Source organism: Myodes glareolus, chromosome 5 (assembly GCF_982192425.1).
Source record: "Myodes glareolus chromosome 5, mMyoGla1.1, whole genome shotgun sequence".
Lineage (NCBI taxonomy): Eukaryota > Metazoa > Chordata > Mammalia > Rodentia > Cricetidae > Myodes > Myodes glareolus.
Window position 1 is genome coordinate 29,783,129 of NC_142030.1, and position 21,623 is coordinate 29,804,751.

The 21,623-nt window shown below is 43.2% G+C and overlaps 1 protein-coding gene across 3 annotated transcripts in view; it reads left to right on the plus strand.

Annotated features, from left to right (window-relative positions):
• Positions 1–8,743: 8,743 nt before the first annotated feature.
• Ccdc66 (coiled-coil domain containing 66) overlaps positions 8,744–21,623 on the plus strand; it is a 29,350-nt gene continuing 16,470 nt past the window's right edge. For 2 of the 3 annotated variants that reach the window (XM_048421050.3, XM_085687789.2), the window contains exons 1-7: positions 8,744–8,819; positions 10,347–10,411; positions 11,069–11,094; positions 14,507–14,951; positions 17,729–17,894; positions 18,039–18,142; positions 18,978–19,090. In XM_048421050.3, the coding sequence (XP_048277007.3) occupies positions 8,809–8,819; positions 10,347–10,411; positions 11,069–11,094; positions 14,507–14,951; positions 17,729–17,894; positions 18,039–18,142; positions 18,978–19,090 (930 nt within the window). In that variant the 5' untranslated portion in view covers positions 8,744–8,808. Of the gene's footprint in view, positions 8,820–9,032; positions 9,116–10,346; positions 10,412–11,068; positions 11,095–14,506; positions 14,952–17,728; positions 17,895–18,038; positions 18,143–18,977; positions 19,091–21,623 lie in introns of those variants that run through there. The other variant, XM_085687790.2, reaches the window with a different exon arrangement.

Below are 21,623 nucleotides of genomic sequence, written 5' to 3' on the forward strand. Positions count from 1 at the left end.
ATGAAGTTGTGCCTCTGAGCTCAAACAATGCATTTGGCAGAAGACCCGACTCCCTTCTGTTACCATCTGAGCATCTGATTGCTGGACTTGTTCTGTGCGCATGCCCTGTGCGCATGCTCTGTGCGCATGCCCTGCTTCTAAAATAAACAAACGTGGTTTGAAAACAGGATTGGTTTGTGTGCAGCAGTGGACAGGGACATGAATAAGAACAAATATATATTAACACATTTGTGGTACCGAAGAGATGACATTTGCGGCTCTTCCCGGGGATCCTGGTTAAGTTCCTGGCACTTACATGATGGCTCGCAGCAGATCTGCAGCTCCAGTTCCAGGGATCTGAGTCCTCTGGCACCAGGAAGGCCTACAGCACATGCGTGTGTATGAGGCAAACACTCGGACATATAAAATATAAATAAATAAATAAACCTTTAAAAAAACAGCATACTTGTATGAAAACTCCATAATGAAACTCATTACTTTGCATGTTAACCTAAAAAAATAAATTTTTTGAAAAGGCAGAAAGGAATTAATGTGGACTTTATTAATGAAGTGCTTATAAAAGTTAACTCTGCAGAGTTTGGGAATAGTCTCCAAAAGACCAGGAAGAAAGTCATGATTTTCTATCATTTTCAATTTTCCATGTTAATCGTGTAAAACCACAGCTTTTCAGCTAACATAAGTTTGGTCTGCGAATACCATATGGCATTTTCTTAGAGGAAGTTGGGCCTCTACTGCCATCTGCTGTGTTCTGTCAAGATCAGTTTCAAAATCCCCCACATCAGAGGGATAAAAAGTGCATGGGCTATCCACACAAATAAAATGAGAAGGGAAAAAAGTACATGGGAAAAGCATGAGTGACATTGCTCTGTGTAGTGATACTTTATTTGTATTTTAATAAAGTTTACCTGAAGATCAGGGTGCAAAGCTAAGTCACTAGAGGCCAGGGATTGGTGGCACACACCTCTAACCCTAGGACTCAGGAGACAGAGGCAGATCTCTGTGAGTTCAAGACTACCCTGGACTACACAAGATCGATCCAGAAACAGATCCACAGAAACAAATTAAAGGCTCACACCTTTAATCCCAATGTTTGGGAGTCACACACCATTAATCCCAGCACTAGGGAGGAGGAGACATGAGTGATATGGCCGGGCAGAGAAAGGAATACAAAGGGGAAGAGACAGGAACTCAGTGGAGTGTGGAGTCTGAGGTTTGGTGGAGACACAGTGCAGCCTAGGCAGTTTGACTGCCTTCTAATAAACACTCTTTTGTTTATTTATTTTGTAGAGACAGAACCACACTGTCTTGATTACTCTGGGTTTATGAAGTTAGTCAGGCCTTTAACTGTCTTCTTCTCTTCCATATGCCATTGTTCTTTAATACAGTTCCTGAGGTGGTGCTGACTCCCACCCAAAAAAATTATTTTTGTTGCTACTTCTTAACTGTCATTTTTCTGCTGTTATGAATTCTGGTGTGAAGAGCTGTGTTTTCCAATGCTCTCGGGTGACCCCTGGGAAAGGGTTGATCCCAAGGCATCAGGACCCACAGGCTGAGAGCTGCTGAACTGCCGGGTTCTTGGTGGCTTCTGCTGGAGAGCGCTCACAGCTGCTGCGGGCTGTTTGGTTGTTTCCTGAGGCAGGATATGAGCGAACAGCTGGGCTGACCTGGATCTAGAACTTCTCCTGCTTCAGCCCAAGAGCTGGAATTACAGGGGAGGCCCCATGCTGGGCTGCGGAAGGTTTTAACGGGTGATCTGTGAGTCTGCTTTTTTCCTCAAACCTCTTTAAATCTGAGCTTCTTCTCTCTCACTTGATCCCTTCAGGAAATACAGACCTGTTCAAACCAAGAGTCCTCCTCACAGTGTCCTACTGTTTGTATCTCAACTGCCTCCCAAAGAGTCAGCTTCCTGTAGTATCCTTAGGGGTGGGTGGAGCCTTTAGGAGGTGTGGCCTTGAGGAAATTACGTCATTGGATTGGGGTGGTTCTTAAAGGGGATGAAGGGACTTGGCTTTCCTCTTCCGCTGTCTTTGCTTTCTTCCTGCCTAGAGAGCCTACTTTTAAGTTACCCTATAGTGTGCTGTTGCTGTGTGTGTGTGTGTGTGTGTGTGTGTGTGTGTGTGTGTGTGTAGACAGTCTTTATCAAGTTATCCTGATACTGGCTATAGTGTGTTGTTGCTGTGTGTGTGTGTGTGTATGTGTGTGTGTGTAGACAGTCTTTATCAAATTGAGGCCGTTTCTATCGCAGCAGCAGCCTACCTCTGCCACCAAAGCAGTGACGTCATCACCTGTCACCAGGTGCCTCTTCACCATCAGCTATGTGACCTGTGCACCCCTTAAAAGTGCCCGCCAGACACAGCTCGCTCTCTTGCCTCTTGCTTCTCTCTCCTCTTCTTCCTCTTGTCTCTTCCCTGTCTGTCTGTCTGTCTGTCTGCCTCTCTCATGTCCCCACTAGGACGTGACCTTTCACTCTTCCTCTCCCCTTAGAAACCTCCTGCACTAACTTGTGCTTGCTTATGGCATTTTTTGACAGGGCCCGCTGAAAGGTACCCACTTCGCCTTTCTTTTTTTAAAAATCCTTTCAAAGGCAATTCCCTCTATGAGGGACTTTAAGTCGTGGAGAACTTAGACTGACATTTTGTAAACTCCTTTGGCAGCAGCGTGGAGAGCAGGTGTAAGAGCTCTCCTGGAGAGAACTACCAGGGTGGAGGCGGTGGGTGTGAAGACAGACTGAAGACAACCAGGCCCAGATGGCTCTTCTGATCTTTCCTTTGGAGACCCTGAGGTCAGAAGGGTTAACTGACTGACTCCTTCCCCTCTGGTAAGTGTCACAGCTTAGATGGAAAGGAATCCTGGCAATGGAGAGCCAAGGAATGCGGAGTATTACAGCTCCGGTGGAAGAGTGTTCTGGCAGCTGGGAGTCAGGGATTAGCACAGGTCACAGTAAGCATAGTGGTTTACAGCCCTGCTCTAGGGAAAGGTTTCCCCAGTGCAACAGCTCTGCTCTGCCAGAAGAGGGCTATCTGAGCAAAGTTGTTCTCGCTCGGCTGGGCACTCCGGTACACTGGAGTGTAGCAACTCCGCTCTGTTGGGGGGGAGGGGGCGCAAAAGTGTTACAGGTGGGAGTGTTCCAGTCCTGCTCTACTTCGTCTCTGCTCAGCTTAAGTGTTACAGTTCCGCTCCGTTCCTCTCCACTCCATCTCTGCTCGGGCAAAAGATCTTCACCCAAACCTCATTCAAGAGATTTATTGGCATGTAAGAATCCAGGAGATGCCCATCAAAATCCCAGCAAAATTCTTCAAAGACCTCGAAAGAACAGTACTCAACTTCATATGGAAAAGCAAAAAAAAAAAAAAAAAAAAAAAACAAACCCAGGATAGCCAAAATAATCCTGTACAATAAAAGAACTTCTGGAGGTATCACAATCCCTGACTTCAAACTCTACTACAGAGCTACAGTATTGAAAACAGCCTGGTACTGGCATAAGAACAGACAGGAGGACCAATGGAACCGAATAGAAGACCTGGATATCAATCCACATATCTTTGAACACCTGATATTTGATAAAGAAGCAAAAAATATCAAATGGAAAAAATAAAGCATGTTTAACAAGTGGTGTTGGCATAACTGGATATCAACATGTAGAAAAATGAAAATAGACCCATATCTATCACCATGCACAAAACTCAAGTCCAAATGGATCAAAGACTTCAACATAAATCCAGCCACACCGACCCTTATAGAAGAGAAAGAAAGTGGGAAGTACACTTAAACGCATTGGCACAAGGAATCATTTCCTAAATATAACCCCAGAAACACAGACTCTGAGAGAAACAATTAATAAACGGGACCTGCTGAAATTGAAAAGCTTCTGTAAAGCAAAGGACACAGTCAACAAGACAAAATGACAGCCTACAGAATGGGAAAAGATCTTCACTAACCCCACATCAGACAGAGATCTGATCTCCAAAATATACAAAAAAACTCAAGAAACTGGATACCAAAAGATCACATAATTCAATAAAAAAACAAAATGGAGTACAGACCTAAACAGAGAACTCTCAACAGAAGAATCTAAAATGGCTGAAAGACACTTAAGGAAATGTTCAACATCCTTACTCATCAGAGAAATGCAAATCAAAACAACTCTGAGATTGCATCTTACACCTGTAAGAATGTCCAAGATCAAAAACACTGATGACAACTTATGCTGGAGAGGTAAAGGGAACACTTCTGCATTGCAGCTGGGAATGCAAGCTGGTACAGCCCCTTTGGATATCAGTGTGGCGATTTCTCAGAAAATTAGGAAACAACCTTCCTCAAGACCCAGTAATTCCACTTTTGGGTATATATCCAAAGGATGCTCAATCGTGCCACAAGGACATGTGCTCATCTATGTTCATAACAGCTTTGTTTGTCATAGACAGAACCTGGAAACAACCTAAATGCCCCTCGATTGAAGAATGGACAAAAAAAAAAAACACAAAGTGGTACATTTACACAATGAAGTACTACACAGCAGAAAAAAATAACGACACCTTGAATTTTGCAGGAAAATGGATGGAACTAGAAAACAGTATTTTGAGTGAGGTAACCCAGACACAGAAAGACAATTATCACATGTACTCACTCATAGGTGGTTTTAAACATAAAGCAAAGAAAAACAGCCTACAAACTACAATCCCAGAGAATTTAGACAACAATGCGGACACTAAGAGAGACTTACATACATCTAATCTACATGGGAAGTAGAAAGTAGAAAAAGATAAGATCTCCTGAGTAAATTGGGAGCATGGGGACCTTGGGGGAGGGTTGAAGGAGAGAGGGGAGCAGAGAAAAATGTAGAGCTCAATAAATATCATGAAAAAAAAAAAAGAATCCAGGAGAGTGGCTGCCTCTACCAGGGAGGAAGAAGAGCAGCCACAAACTAAACAGGCACAGGGCTTAAACTTCTTAGGGGGCGGAGTTTTCCCAAGGAGAAGAGGGATTGGTTAGTTTTTCTCCTCAAGAATTGGTTATTTTAATTGGTCAAGGGCAGAGATGATTGATTTCAGGGTCAACCTATGTTTCTCTTTGCTCTAGTTTCTGGGCCAGTGCATAATTCTTTCAAAGTATATTGCTTTGGCCCTGGTTTCAGAGTCAGGGTGTATTTCTTTGGTTCTGGGCTTGTGGCTAAAGTATTTCTTTCACTGGCTTGGGTCTCAGGGCCACCGTGTGTTTCTTTCACTGGCTCTGGTTTCAGAGCCAGGGGGGTTTCTTTGACTGTCCCTTTTCCCCTACACCTCCTCCCCTGATGGTTGCATAATTCTGAAGATATTTCCCAGGATTTCTCAGTTAAGACCTGCATCCCTTCACATCCGAACAATTTATGTAATTTAACTTTGCTTTTGTACAATGCATATCTCCTTCATTTCTGTTGTCTGGTCCGGGAGACAGAGAGGAATCTAATTAACTTGTTCTGTGAAGCCATGTTCACAAATGAATCCCCAGCATTGCTGTGTGTAAGGAGGCTAAGAGAACTCCGCTGATATAGGATATGGGCAAGCTTTCCCGCTTGTGGAGTTCTGGGAGACCTTTGGTTGGTTGGTTTTCCTTTCCTTCTTTCTATTAATGTTCATATATATGAGTGGTTTACATATATACACATCTGTGTACACATATGCCTGGTGCCCACAGGTACCAAAAAAAAAAAAAAGGCATCAGATCTCCTGGGATTAGCATCACAGACAGTTGTGAGCTGTCATGTGGGTGCTGGGAATCAAACTTGGATCCTCTGGGAGAACAGCAAAAGCTCGTCAACCACTGAGCCATCTCTGCAGACCATCTTGGACTATCTGTAGCCTAATTAATACCTATGTGCTGCCCATCTCTGTGTCTGACTTACCATTTTTCTTAGTAGACTACTAGCTTCCGCCACCCCAAAAGCTAAGCATGCCATCAGACAGCTCCTGAGGCTGCTAGCAGAGGCTCCCACCTCTGTTGTGTGTACTTTCGACGCGGGGTCCCCACCAACTTATTTGAATTATGACTGTCTTTGTTCTGTTACTATAAAACATCAAGAAACTGTTACCACATTGAAATACGGAATTCCGGGCAATCAAAATCTGTATTCCTAGGCCATTGTCACCCATATTTGACTCCAGAATTAGCCATATCTTATCCCTCTTGAGGCAACAGCTCTGTTTGTTTGTGGTCACCAGTCTGGCATCAGATTTGCAGTCATCTTCTTACCTCAGCCTTCTGAGCCCTCATATTACAGGTCTCCACCTCATGCCCACAGGGGAAGGCTTCTGAACAGTTTCAGACAAAGCTTTAGAAATCACAGAACTCTCCAGACAGGGGTGGCACACGCCTTTCTCTCAGTACTTGTGAGGCAGAGGCTAGCAGATCTCTGTGAGTTCAAGGCCAGTCTGGTATCCAAGTTCCAGGATAGCCAAGGCTACACAGAGAAACCCTGTCTTGAAAACAACAAACAAAAAAATAGGACCCTTCCAAGAAGGAAGAGGACAGGACTGAGAGGAAACTTAGACTCTCAATGGCACCCAAATACTGGAAGGTTGAGACCTTTACATATCATTTTCAAAGTGGCTGCTTTTCCTCATTCTGCTCTGCAAAACACCAGCCTCAGTGGGGAAGGGTTTCTAGTCTGGTCCTCGTTCATTCATTCATTCATTCATTCATTCACCCATTCATTCATTTATGTCCTGACAATGCATGAGCAGCCCATTTATCACGGTTCTCCAGTTGTTCTTATCCTGGGCAGTCCTAGATGCTTGTTTTATGGTCATACCCAAGGTTCTACAGTCTTCCTTTATGCTGTCTATCCAGCGCTTTCTTTGGAGGGGGCGGGACCTTCCTCTTTGCCTTATCCCATGCACTCCTCCAAGCAGTGCTGTCTTCGGGTGTCTGCCGTCATTCATTCTCATAACATAGCTGAAGTATCTCAAGGGCCTTTGCCATATCCTTCTGGAGATGGAGATGTTTCTTAATGTCATCGCTGCTCAGCCTGTCTCTTCGTGTGCCGCCTAGAATCCTCCTGAGCCACGCTGTCTCGAACACATCTGGCTGTAGTTCTGAGGAGCGTGCCATTGCCCAGGAGTACTAGTAGTCTTTAATATATTCCTCCTCAGCTCTTTACATGCTGCACCGATGATCACAACGTGAACAAACTCGTACACCAACAGAGCTCTCTCTGGGCCACAAAGAGGCACTGACCACCAAGCCATTGAACAACAGAGCCTATGTCTAGCTGCCCGAATGACCCCTGTTAATGGATTAAGGCTCAGTCAAAATTGTCACTTGTTGCTCTTCCAGAGGCGCCAAGTTCGGACTCCAACACTCAAGTCAGGTGGCTATGAATTAATAGCCACCTGTAGCCATGCCAACCCTGTTATTGGACAGGGTGGAGGCAGGGGAGCACATATCTTTTAAAACAAAACAAGACAAAATTTAAAACTGGCTCTTCCTCAAGGTAGTCCCTCCTCCTGGAATCTTAACAACAGAACAATGCTATTAGGGTTGCTTTCGGAGCGAACATGGGTGACGGGTTTCAGGCTGGAGCTTGGGTAGGCCGAAAGTAATGACATTGGACGGAATGCACCCAGTAAGCATGATGACTTCTCCATGGCTGTACATACTTGGGCATCTCCTCCCCTTGTCCCCCCAGAATCCACGTGTAAAGTATGGCAGCATTGCATGTAATTGTCTGAGAAGGGTGGATGGATACTCAGATGAGGGTCTCATGATCCTCCCTACCCACTCCTCAGATGAGGGTGTGTTCAGTTTGAACGCAATTGGCCCCCATAATCTCATAGGGAGTGTAGCAGAAACCAGAGACCTTAGGAGGATTCTAGATGTCACACGAGGAGATAGGCTGAGCAGTGATGACATTAAGAAACATCTCCATCAGCCAGGCGGTGCACACCTTTAATCTCAGTACTCCGGAGGCAGAGGCAGGTGGATCTCTGTGAGTTCGAGGCCAGCCTGATCTACAAGAGCTAGTTTCAGGACAGGCTCCAAAGCTACAGAGAAACCCTATCTCGAAAAACAAACAAAAAAAAGAAAGAAAGAAAGAAGGAAGGAAGGAAGGAAGGAAGGAAGGAAGGAAGGAAGGAAGGAAGACCTCCATTCACAGAAGAATATGGCAAAGGCACTTGAGATACTTCCGCCATGTTACAAGAATCAATGATGGCAGATACCCGAAGATAGCACTCCTTGGAGGAGTGCACGGGATAAGGCAAAGAGAAAGACCCAGAAAACTCTGGAGAGACAGCATAAAGGAAGACTGTGGAACCTTGGGTATGATAACACAAGCATCTAGGACTGCCTAGGATAGGAACAAATAGACAACCATCAATAAACGGGCTGCCCATGCGTGCTTAAGCATTGCCAGGGCATAAATGATGATTTTACAGAACTTCAGTATGCAAGGCTTGATGAGAGGAGAACAAGAGACAGTGACACACTATGTGCCCTAGGCATCCCTAGTCTCTCAACATTTTTGTGCTAAAATAAATTTCTCCTTTAAATACGAAATAAGAAAGTTACATTTGTTGTTTTCTGTCTGTTTGGAAACGTCCGTCTGAGCCAAGGCGACTCCCTGAGGCCGGCGGGAACCCTGGGAACTGCAGACGCCCCTACAAAGTGCAGAGTCCCGGGAGGCCGATTCAGGCCGAAAACACCCGCCAGCATGCGCCATTCTGATTGGCTCGACTGACCCCTAGGCATCCAATCGGCGTAGCGTTTGTTGCGCAGCCGCGGAGACCTGGGTACACAAGTGGCCTGGCGGAGCTGCGGGTGGGCGACCGGGCCATGAACCTAGGGTAAGCGGGCGGGGACACCCTGGGCTGCAGGGCAGCGGGCGCGGGGACGGCGGTCGAGCGCGGGCTGTGGTGGCGCAGCGCCCCGGAACTGGGACGGCGCCCCGGAGGGCGAGCAGCTCTGGTCGCCGCCGATGCCCTGCACCAGGCTGGGGCACCCTGAGCTGGGGCAGGACCGAGTCTGGGCGTGGTCTTCATTTCAGAAGTTCAGCGTTTTACTAAACCGGAACGTAACCGCGCATCCAGAAGCTGGATGTTAGGTTGTCATCTGCGAGTTTATCCTACCCCCGGGAAGAGAGGTAGGATAGGGTACTAGCAACTTCGGTTTCATTCAAGATGTTGCCTTCTAACGTAAACGTGAGCTGTTCATAGCCCTGCTACCGGATGCCTCAAACAAGTTTTCTCCCAGATTGTTTCCTTTAACAAACCAAGGCGCTTTGATTCCTCTGTCAAAGCAACACTGAGTTTAGCGTTACTAGTTAGACCTTTCTTAACCTGCTCGCCCGCAATTGCTTGGTTGCTCTTTAACATTTTCTTTGTCTTCGTTGTTGTTCATTGACACATTACCCACCCACCCCCAATAAAACAATGAAATACTGCGTGTAATCCCATCAGTGGAGTTTTGATGATTACTTTAATAGACAAGATAAGTTTTGCTGGTAGCGTTTACCGTTTTTATACTGGTGCCTTTGACATGTAAAGTGTCTTATTAGCCAACGTTTCTTAGGCATTTATTATGATAGTAAAAACAAAGAGGCACTAAAGCATCCATGTATTATATGAAATACCCCAAATTGGGTGCTTAAGCAGCTGTCACCTTGGTGACCATTTTAAACATTTCCGGGTGCTTGCAGCCCTCCTTAGAATACGTCAGTCATGAAGCATTACAAAACTAATAAATGGCATATCAGTGTCTTACACCTTGGTAAGTAGTTGTGGTAGCAGCATGGAATTTTTGGTATAGAGCTACAGGTTAAAGGATGCTGTTATAACCGAATTACTTTATTCCTTACCAATAGCAAAAATCATGTTTCAAGTTAAAAATGACAAACGCTTGCCTCACTGAGAAGTTATGTCTTTTCCTGTGATTTTTTTCCTCTTTAGTTGAAAAATACTTTTTAAATATTTATTTTAATTTTGCATGTATGGGTGTCATGTCTGCTCATAAGACTGTGGGCCACTTGTGTGCCTGGTGCCCTGGAAGGCCAGAGAGGTGGTTGTTAGCTGCAGTGCTGGATCTGCTCTTAACTGCTGAGCTGTGTCTCCAGCCTTGGAAAAAAAATACTCTAAAATATAAAGATTACTTTGGAGAGAGGTTCAGGCAGGAGGATCAGGAATTCAAAGCCAGCCTGGCCTACATAGTGAGGTTGAGGGCATCCTGGCTTATATGAGTTTAGAGAAACAAAAACCCCACTTTGATGGTCACATGATTCTTATATACATTCAGAGAAATAGGCTTGCTTTCAAGGTTCATATAAATATTTCTGATTGCTAGTAAAGTGTCAAAATCAATTTCTTTTTATGTTGCAGAGATGGCTTAAAGCTTGAAACTGAATTATTGGATGGAAAAACCAAGCTAATACTGTCTCCATATGGTATGCTATGTTATTGGAAGTCTCAAATGTTTAAGTTTGTATGTAGAACATGTAGTAGTTTAGCAGATATTCTGCTTGTGATAGACAGTTAAATGACACTTGGAAAAAGCCTCTTCTCTTAAATGTCTTTGAATTGATGTTTATCCTAGTAAAATCAGATTGCGACAGTGATTGCTGCTGTCAGTTTTGGTTCATAGAATGTATTCCATCTGTCATGTTTTTGATGCTAGCATACCTTCTTGCTGAATAAGTAATGCAAGTGGAGTTTAGAAAATTGTGTGCTTTGCATGTAATCAAACTATGGTGTGAGAAAGTTATATTTATACAATATAGCCATAGTTGCTAAAGTATTTATTATTATTACTATTACTGCTTCTTGTTAGTTTTGAAACTCAGTATAGTTCTCAGTCTTCTCCATGAAGTTACTTGTCTGCTCCCCACACGTGGGTTTATAGCCTTGCCCCGGCAAGATAACTGAAACAAACTGAAATGGAGGTCAATACTTGAACCACCACATTGTAGAAGTTGGAATACTCAAGTGGGGCTTAATGCTTTTGGGCTGGTATTTTTAGATTGTCATCTTAAACAGCACTTAACGTTTTCTTTTGTGACATATGCTTTGGGTTTATAGTTTAGTAATTTTATTTTCTTTTGTAGAGCATAAATCAAAAGTTTCTGTGAAGGTAAGTTAAGTGATTTTTGACCCTACCTGTTTCCACGTGTGAAATGTATACTTTCCTTGGTTCAAATGTTGAGGCAGGGTCTCTGAGTTGTACCCAGAACTTGCCAGTCTAGTCAATCTGGGCAGCTTTCTCTAGAGGATCTCCTGCCTCTGCTTTCTGAGCACTGGAATTACAGGTTGGCCTTCACATGCACCCAGCATTTATTTGTGCTCTGAGCATCTAAATACTGCTCCTTGCAATACTACGGCAAGCACTTTAATCACTGGGCAATCTCCCCAACCAGAACTTTGTCTTGATAGTATAAGAAGTAGCCATAGAACTTGGTTTAAAAAAGAAAAGAAAAGAAGCAGTGTACTATGAAAAGGTGTTCATGACATAATCTCATCCAGTAAGCTCTTGGGAATGATATGGGCTCTGTTGCTTTTCTTGCTCAGGAACTTGAACATAACTGAACCTTTATGGGTAAGGTTTTGTTTTTGTTTTTTTCTAGTCTCCTTTTATTATTCCTCTTTGGTTCAGAATTAACTGAGTATATCTTGATATAATGTGCCAAGTCATTGAGTTTTTCCAAGACATGGTTTCCTGTGTAACAGCCCTGACTGTTCAGGAACATTCGCTTCATAGACCAGGCTGTCCTCAAACTCATGGATATCCCCCCACCTTTGCTTCCAGAGTGCTGGGATTAAAGACATGCGCCCCCACTTCCCAGCTGAGTTTTTGGGTTTTGGTTATGTTTTAAGAAGACCTTTTCCGTATAACACTTCTGGCACAACTGGAATATGGCAAAATAAACCTCCACACTGGACTGCAGTCGGTAGGTTTGCGTCCAGCAGGGATTTCCAGCAGCGTGAAGCGCCACGGCGTCCAGCTCCACTCTGGCCTCTTTTTGTCCTCTTCAGGAGAGGGAGACAGTGAAAAAGCCCTGCCCTTGTTCTCTAGAAGAGCGCAGGTCAGGTAGATGACCACAGTGACAGAGTCAGGTGGGCACTGGAGACCTAGAAAGGTGTAGAACCAAGAGATGATGCACACATGAGGTGACTTTGTGATTTGAAGTTCAGAGATGAGGGATTAGTTAATGAAGTTGGGAAGTATATTCCAGGCTTACAGAAAATACTACAAAATGCCAAATTATGAAAAATAAGTTATTGTAGAAAATGGTGTACCCAGGGACACCTAGGACACAAAGCTTGTGTGGAACGTTTGAATTTTTGCTCCAATACCTTGAAAATGGTGTGACTAACTATAGGGAGTCCATTAAAGACTTTTTCTTTCTTTCTTTCTTTCTTCCTTCCTTCCTTCCTTCCTTCCTTTCTTTCTTTCTTTCTTTCTTTCTTTCTTTCTTTTAAAGACAGGTTTTACTGTATAACTCAGGCTAGCAAAGAACTTCATCGTCTTCCCGCCCCTGCCACAGTGCTGGTTTACAGGCATACACTACAAGCTTAGCTCAGTGTAGGACTTCTGATAAGGGAGGTGGATATGATCTAGCTTCCTAGGTGGGACAGCACAGCATGTAGCGCTGTGAAGACAGCTAGATGGCCGTCACTGAAACTGATGACTGTCAGTGACAGCAGTCTAAGGAGCGCCTGGTGGTCACAGGGATGAGAGGAGCCAGAGTGGTTTCTAAGGCCTGTTGTGAGAGTGCAAAATGCCTAGGAGTTTGAATGAGATAGTGTTTAAAGGACTAAAGTGCCCAACGACGACACGGTCTCATGCTGAAGACAGCAGAAGAGGAGCATTCCAGCGGCTGGAGACGGGTGAGCTGGTGGGTGGGGTCACCTGCCGGAGCCATGCACAGGATTTGGTAATTTGATTGATAAAGTGACTTTTGAAAAACTAAAAGGACTTGGTTTTGAGGTGTTTTGTTTTGAGAAGAAGTTGGGAAGTATATTCCGGGACTATAGAAAATATTACAAAATGCCAAATTATGAAAAATAAGTTATTGTGGAAGATGTACCTTGGGGACATATAGGACATAAAGTTTAACCTTATGGCTCCACACAGCCCTGGCTGTCCTGAAACTCACAGAGATGCACCTGCCTCTGCCTCCTGAGTGCTAGAATTAAAGGGGTACACCATACTTGGCTCTAAAATGACTTGGTTATGCCTAAAAATGAGAATCTGAAATCTGGCATTCTTGATTTTCTTGAACTATTGGAGGATCTTACAGCTAGGCTGTATCCTGTACAAGAGTGCAGCGTAGCTGGGAAGATATGGTGGCATCCTTTAGGTGAGAGAAATGCCCTTGAGGTCATGCCAGTTTCCATCTGGTCTAACTTATGGGGCACATTTTAATTTGTCTCCCATCATTTAGACGGTTATATTGTAAAAACTCCAGGGATGCAAAAGCAGAAATGTACCCGGATGCTGGAGTTGTCCAAAACCTGCAGCCAGCAGTTGGAGAGATGGCTCTGTGGCTAAGAGCACCGACTGCTCCTGCAACAGGGCAGCTCACACCCGTCTGTAACTCCAGTTCCAGAGCATCTCACACTTCTTCTGACCTCATAAACATAAACTCAGGCACACATACATAAAATATATATTTTTAAAAACAACCTAAACCTAGAGCCGAGGGGTTTGCTTAGTATATGTGACAGACTGCAGATTAAAGAATGGAAAAGAAAGGATTGTTAAGAAGGAAATGAGCAAGCGGGGTGGTGCTAGGATGGGCAGGTAGCAGAGCCCAGCATGTGTAAAGAGCACTTAGGGATGTGGAGGAGAATGGGCTAGAAAGCAGGAGTGATAGTCTTTATCTAGAACTTGGAATTGTGGCGCGCTTGCAGTTGTGGGTCCTTACAGGGTCAATATAAGATCACTGGGGTCACAGTGTAACATCAGGAACACTGGGGAATGAGTGAGGCCATCTGGAGAATATTGACAAGTATCAGGAAGTGACTGCCAGAAGTGTGGAAGAATTACTATGTGGATGTGACCACGATAGTAATTCACACAGGACTGGAATTGGTGAGTGTGGCCGAGCAGCTGAGATAGTCAAGGGATAAGGACTGGTAACCTCAAAGAGAGAGTGTGAGGTACATAATTTACTGGTACAAAATTCAAAGCTGGCATAGAATGAAGATGACCTATAACATACAATTTTATTTGTGTTCTCTATTACCTAGAGTTAAAATAATTTCTCATTGTTGAGTCTTTCAAGTGTAAGTCTGCAAAGGTAAACAATATCTTATGGCTATAGTACCTAATTAATAGCAAAATGAAATGCTTAGAGGCCTGGTTTATCACAGATTTTAAGCATAAAGATGGTGTTAGCCGGGTGTAGTGGTACATACTTGCAGTCTCAGAAGAGATGAGGGGATCAAGGCCGGCTTAGGCTGCATAGCAATACTGTGTCTCCAGACAGAAAGGTCAGTTTTTTTCATATACTGTCTTAAAGAATAAACTTGTGTTTTCACAGATGGGAAATAAGATCAAGATTGCAAAATGTCCTTTAAGAATAAAACAGACTGGACACATTCTAAGATCAACACAGAATTCTTACATTGGGAGTGAAAACGTTTTTCAAAAGAAGACAATCAGTTCAGAAACTTCACAGGCAAGATCTGAGAAAAGCAGATTGCCATTTTCACCGTCTCAGGATTCATGTCAGCAGCATGCAGAAAAAGACTGTTTTCATTTCCCGAAAGAGTCTTCACCTGCAGCCTCTACCGTCCAGAAGATTATAAACACCGCAGATAAATGCCGAGTGGCTCAACAGAAGCCTTGCAAAACACACACCAGCGAAAACATGAACAGCAGTGTGGTGTGTCTAACCCAAGACCAACTACAACAGATTTTGATGAGTGTGAGCCAAGGAAATGGATCCGTGTCCCTAGCTGAAAACGGAAAGAAGGAAAAAGCAAGTAAGATTCTTGTTAAACCTTGTACTATTAATTTTCCCAGTATGTACTTTTGTATTTCAGATTCATTGCCTGCTTTTGAGACTGTCTCTTAAAATCTGATTTAACATGCAGTGATCTTTTGTTTTTTTGGAGGGAGGGTGTTACAAGACAGGGTTTCTCTGTGTAGCCCTGACTGTCCTGGAACATGCTCTGTAGCGTAGCCTAGCCTAGCCTCAAACTTACAGAGACACACCTGCCTCTGCCTCCCGAGTGCTGGGATTAAAGGCAGCGCCACCACACATTAGTCTTTCTTATACATAAAATATGTAAAACTGCTTTATAGTGTTGCCATATGTTAAGATTAATATATTTATCTTATAAATATATTAATAATATATAAGATTAAAATATTTCTCTCTCTCTTCTCTCCTTCCTTTCTTCCTTCTTTCCTTCCTTCCTTTCTTCCTTTCTTTCTTTATCAGGGTCTCTTTATGTAGCTCTGGTCTGGTCCTGGAGCTTTGTACATAGACCAGGCTGGTGCTCAGACTCATGAAGATCCATCTGCCTCTGCCTATTGAGTGCTGGGATTAAAAGCCTTTGACACTGTGCCTGGCCTCAAAATAATCTTAAAAGCTGGTTTGGGGGCTGGAGAGATAGCTCAGCAGTTAAAATATTTGCATAAGCCTGCAATGGGGTTTAGCGTTATAGTCCCTGAACTCAGCAGACTGGAGCAGGAGTACACAAACTGAGGCAAGCTTGAGCTACACAGTGGGAACCCATTTCAAAAATGAAAAATTACACACAAGGGTTTAAAAAGATAAGCCTCTGCTATTGAAGGGTATCTTAAGACGCCTTGCTGTGAAGACTTAAGTTTCTGAAATACCATGTTCTGGTTCCTGTTTGTGCCTCTTGTCCTTCCCTTCGTCCCCGCTAAGGTTGGCTCTACTGTTCTTTCACCAGTGTAAATCAGATGTATTCCTAGACGAGTATTGTAGGCTTTCTGTTCCACTAATCAGGATTTTGTTTTAAAAAGCCCACTGTCAGCTTTGAGCTAAGGCATTGTGACTGGGAAAGTACTCAGATGCCATGGGAGGGTCACGCAGCCAGCTTGGGTGCCGGGGAGCTTCTGTGTGCTCCCGCATGTGCAGACTGGGGTTCCTTCTCTCCGTCTAGATGTCTGTAAAATAAAGGAAGCTGGCTTTCTCTAGGCCAGAATTGTAGCTCAGAACTGTATAGGTATAAGGAGAGTTAATACCAGTAGAGTCAAGAGATTTTACTGAATCCTGAGGTAACTTGCATTTTAGAAGCTCCCTCTTCTAAGAGAAATGGCACATTCAGGAGGGTCACAAGGATGTTTAAGCTAGAGCGTGAACTTTTTGTACAAGACTTGGTTTAATTATGGCAGCTGGGCACATAGACCACAGTTCACAGAAAACTTCCACAGGTAAAGAAGAAAAGCAAGGTCATGGTTGTTGTTTTTTTAATGAATTTATTTATTCATTTATTTTACATCCCAGCCACAGTTTCCCCTCTCTCTTCTCCTCCCAGTCTCTCCCTCCATCCCCTCTCTGTTCCTACCCCCCCAATCCATTATTCCTCCATTTATTTATGGGAGGTCATGGTTTTAATTAAACTATTTGCATTTGCCTCTCTCTCTCTATTGTGATTTATATTATAGTTATATATAATTACAAATAACATGTAATTTTAAATTATATAAATTAAGCTATAAATATAAATTATTTTGGCAAGAGTGAATGGAGGTGTTTTGTTTTGTAACTAGGCTGGTTTCAAACTCAGTACATAACTGAAGACTGACCTGCCTTCCTGCCTCCACCTCCTGAGCTTTTCGACACAGGTATGCCCCACCTTACTGGTTCGTGCAATGCTAGGGATGGAGTATGCTGGGTTGGCATATGAGCAAGCATTTTGGTGTGTTCTAGACCAGCTTAGTGGTATTCCCAGCCCTGATTTTTCGGTTTTGGTTCTGGTTTTGTTGTTGTTGTAAGAAGTTGTATGGCTGTGACAAGTAGTCAGCTATTTAATCTCTGGGCCTCAACTTTCTCTTTTTCTTGATTATTGTTTAGGGTAAGGGTCTCTTGTAGGTCAGCCTGGCCTCAGTCCACCAGTACCCTGTCTCAAACAAGGAGATCCTGTCAGTCTGTTATTTTTATTTGTTATAATAACCCTGCTGTTGTTTCCAGGGTCCTCTTGAACTCCTCCCAGTTTTCCTTCCCTTCCCTTCCAAGTGCCAGAAATCTAGGTTTGCCCTATGTGCTGGATTATGTGGTGCTTGGGAGTCGGCCTAAGGCTGTGTTCATGCAAGGCAGGCACTCTACTGACTGGGCTGTTGGCCTTTGTTTTTGAGATGTTGTCATGTAGCTGAGGCTGCCTTAACTTCTGATTCTCTTGCTCTGTCTCCTGAGGGCCAAGATTACAGGTGTGTGCTATCATTCCCAAGAGTCAGGCTCTAACTGTGTAGCCAGGGCTGGCCTGAAACAGATTGGCCTCCTGTGTGCTAGGAACAAAGGTTGGTGCTTCCACACCTCCCTGTTTTCATTTATTTATTTATTTATTTTGAGACAAAGTCTTACTCTGCATCCTAGGCTGGCCAAAGACTTGATATGTTGTTCAGACTGGCCTCAAACTCCGAGTGATCCTCCTGCCCCGGCTTCCTGAGTGTTACCTGAGGTTATGGGTATGAGCCGTCATGCCTGCTAAGACTTTTCTTTTGACTGTATATTAGGATGGGATGCTATATGATAGTGTGATTTTAAAACATGCATTTTATTTCCTAGGCCGAGACAGTTTCCAGCTAATCAGTGTCCCTAGCCAGTCGAAGAGTGTGAATGCCACAGGGTCACTGCAGAAGACGGAGGCCGTTTCACCTGTCTCAGATGAAGGGAAGTGTGTCCTCAGTAGAGCTCAAGAGGCCCTTCAGCAGTGTGAGAAGAAAATGGCCATGTATGTGACTCGCATGTGTTTCTGGAGTATTTGGAGAATATGTATTTGCTTGTCCATTGCATGAAGTGCTCTGAAGACTTGGCCGTCAGTCACATGGAAACATAGTGATAAGGCTCCTTGGTTCCTGTGTGTGTTCTATCTTAGAGAGAATGAGTGGAAGCCAGCTGACATATTCAGTACTCTGGGGGAACGGGAGCGCGACAGAAGTTTGTTGGAAGCCAGAAGAGCGCAGTGGAAGAAAGAGCTGGGTAATTTATATGCTTTCTGGTACAGGTCTGTTGGCCCATGGGGTACTTGGTTGCCTTTCAGTACATTAGCAAGTCTTGTTCAGTATGAGCAGTGCATCTCTGGCATCCTTCTGAAGTCCTGCAAATAGTCCTGGACCGTTTCTGTTTGTGTGTGTGTATGTGTGTGTGTGTGTCTGTGTGTGTCTGTGTGTGTGTCTGTGTGTGTGTCTGTGTGTGTCTGTGTGTGTGTATGTAGGTCAGAGAACAATTTGGAAGGGTCAGTTCTCTTCTTCTACCATTGGGATTGGATTTAGGGTGTCAGACTTGGTGACCAGTGAGCCATCTCACCAGCCAGTTCCTATTTTACTTTCAGAAGTTAGTGAGAACTGAGTACACCCTACCCTGAAATAGGTGATACTATTGCCTAATTTCACAGAAGAAATCAAGGTTTAGCATGAAAAATAGCAGTGTGTCTGTTACATCGGCAGGAAGCAGTTGAGCTTGGGGTTGACCCTGAAGTTAGGCTATGTACCTTATAAGACTGTTAGTAATAATAACATAGAAAGGTAGAAGTGCAGAGCAGTTAGCACAACAGTATCTGAGGAACTGTTTCACTTTTCTGATCTCTGTAATAAAAACATTCTGTCTATGCTGTACTTAAGCTTGACTCTAAATCAATGTTTTCTTTTTATCCCATATCCTTCAAAGTTCCTTTCTGTCTTGTGAGTCATCTTCTCCCAAGCAAACTACTTTGATTAACTGCTTCATTTTGTACTCCTTAAGGTCGTGATTTGTTTACATGATTCTTTTTTTTACACTTTTTGTATGTATTTTTTAAAAAGGACATTATTTATAGATGAACAGGTTGCCTTAAAAAGGAAAGAAAAAGAAGCTTCTCAAAAATGGAATGATCCTTGGAAAAAATCCGAAATAGAATGTGAGAAACTTCAAATCCTTGACCAATCTAAGGTAAGAATATCAAATTCAGTCAAGCATTCCTTTTTTATTGATAATTATTGAGCTCTACATTTTTCTCTGCTTCCCTCCCCGCCTCTCCCCTTCCTCGTTCAAACCTCCCCCCAAGGTCCCCATGCTCCCAATTTACTCAGGAGAGCTTGTCTTTTTCTACTTTCTACTTCCCATGTAGATTAGATCTATGTAAGTCTCTCTTAGTGTCCTCGTTGTTGTCTAAGTTCTCTGGGATTGTGGTTTGTAGGCTGGCTTTTTTTGCTTCATGTTTAAAAACCACTTATGAGTGAGTACATGTGATAATTCTCCTTCTGTATCTAAGTTACCTCTCAAAATAATGTTTTCTAGCTCCATCCATTTTCCTGCAAAATTCAAGCTGTCGTTATTTTTTCTGCTGTGTAGTACTCCATTGTGTAAATGTACCACATTTTTCTTATCCATTCTTTGGTCAAGGGGCATTTAGGTCGTTTCCAGGTTCTGTCTATGACAAACAAAGCTGCTATGAACATAGTTGAGCACATGTCCTTGTGCACAATTGAGCATCCTTTGGATATATACCCAAAAGTGGTATTACTGGGTCTTAAGGAAGATTGTTTCCTAATTTTCTGAGAAATCGCCACACTGACATCCAGAGGGACTGTACCCGCTTGCATTCCCACCAGCAATGCAGAATTGTTACCTGTTCCCCACAACCTCTCCAGCATAAGTTGTCGTCAGTGTTTTTGATCTTGACCATTCTTACAGGTGTAAGATGGAATCTCAGAGTTGTTTTGATTTGCATTTCTCTGATGAGTAAGGATGTTGAACATTTCCTTAAGTGTCTTTCAGCCATTTTAGATTCCTCTGTTGAGAGTTCTCTGTTTAGGTCTGTACTTAGGTCTGTACTCCATTTTTTTTTTTTTATTGAATTATGTGTTCTTTTGGTGTCCAATTTCTTGAGTTTTTTTGTATATTTTGGAGATCAGATCTCTGTTGTGGGGTTAGTGAAGATCTTTTCCCATTCTGTAGGCTGACGTTTTGTATTGTTGACCGTGTCCGTTTCGTTACAGAAGCTTTTCAGTTTCAGGAGGTTCCATTTATTAATTGTTTCTCTCAGTGTCTGTGTTGCTGGGGTTATATTTAGGAAGTGGTTCCCTGTGCCAATGTGTTCAAGTGTACTTCCCACTTTCTCTTCTATAAGGTTCAGTGTGGCTGGCTTTATGTTGAAGTCTTTGATCCATTTGGACTTGAGTTTTGTGCATGGTGATTGATATGGATCTATTTTCATTCTTCTACATGTTGATATCAAGTTATGCCAGCATCACTTGTTAAATATGCTTTTTTTTTTCATTTGAAATCTTTTGCTTCCTTGTCAAAGATCAGGTGTTCAAAGATCGGGTCTTCTAATTTGGTTCCATTGGTCCTTCTGTTTGTTCTTTTTGTTTGTTTGTTTTGGTTTTTTGAGACAGGGTTTCTCTGTAGCTTTGGAGCCTGTCCTGGAGTTAGCTCTTGTAGACCAGGCTAGCCTTGAACTCACAAAGATCCGCCTGCCTCTGCCTCCCGAGTGCTGGGATTAAAGGCGTGCATCACCACCGTCCGCCCTCTTGTCTGTTCTTATGCCAATACCAGGCTGTTTTCAGTACTGTAGTTCTGTAGTAGAGTTTGAAGTCAGGGATTGTGATGCCTCCAGAAGTTCTTTTATTGTGCAGGATTATTTTGGCTATCCTGGGTTTTTTGCTTTTCCATATGAAGTTGAGTACCGTTCTTTCGAGGTCTTTGAAGAATTTTGCTGGGATTTTGATGGGCATTGTGTTGAATCTGTAGATTACTTTTGGTAAGATTCCCATTTTTACTATATTAATTCTGCCTACCCATGAACATGGGAGATCTTGCCACTTTCTAGTGTCTTCTTAAATTTCTTTCGTCAAAGATTTAAAGTTCTTGTCATACACGTCTTCCACTTGTTTGGTTAGAGTTACTCCAAGATATTTCATGCTCTTTGTGGCTATTGTGAAGGGTATTGATTCTCTGATTTCTTCCCCAGCCCTTTTATCATCTGTGTACAGGAGGGCTACTGATTTTTTTTTTTGAGTTAATCTTGTATCCTGCTACATTGCTGAAAGTGTTTATGAGTTGTAGAAGTTCCTTGGGTAATAGGAGGAGCTGGCTGTGTCCTGCCACCCAGCAAGGTTAACTTCCAAAATAAGCACACAGAAATTGTATTAATTAAATTACTGCCTGGCCCATTAGCTCTAGCCTTTTATTGGCTAACTCTCATATCTTGATTAACCCATTTCTATTAAATCTGTATATCACCACATGATTGTGGCTTACGGGCAAGATTCTAACCTATATCCTCTCAGGCCAGAGATTCATGGCATCTGCCACACTTCCTTTCTTCCCAGCATTTTGTTCTGTGTACTCCGCCCACTTAAGGGCTGCCCTATCAAAAGGCCAAGGCAGTCTCTTTATTTAACCAATGAAAGCAACACACAAACAGAAGAACTTCCTACACCATTTCCCCCTTTTCTATTTAAACAAAAAAGAAAGGCCT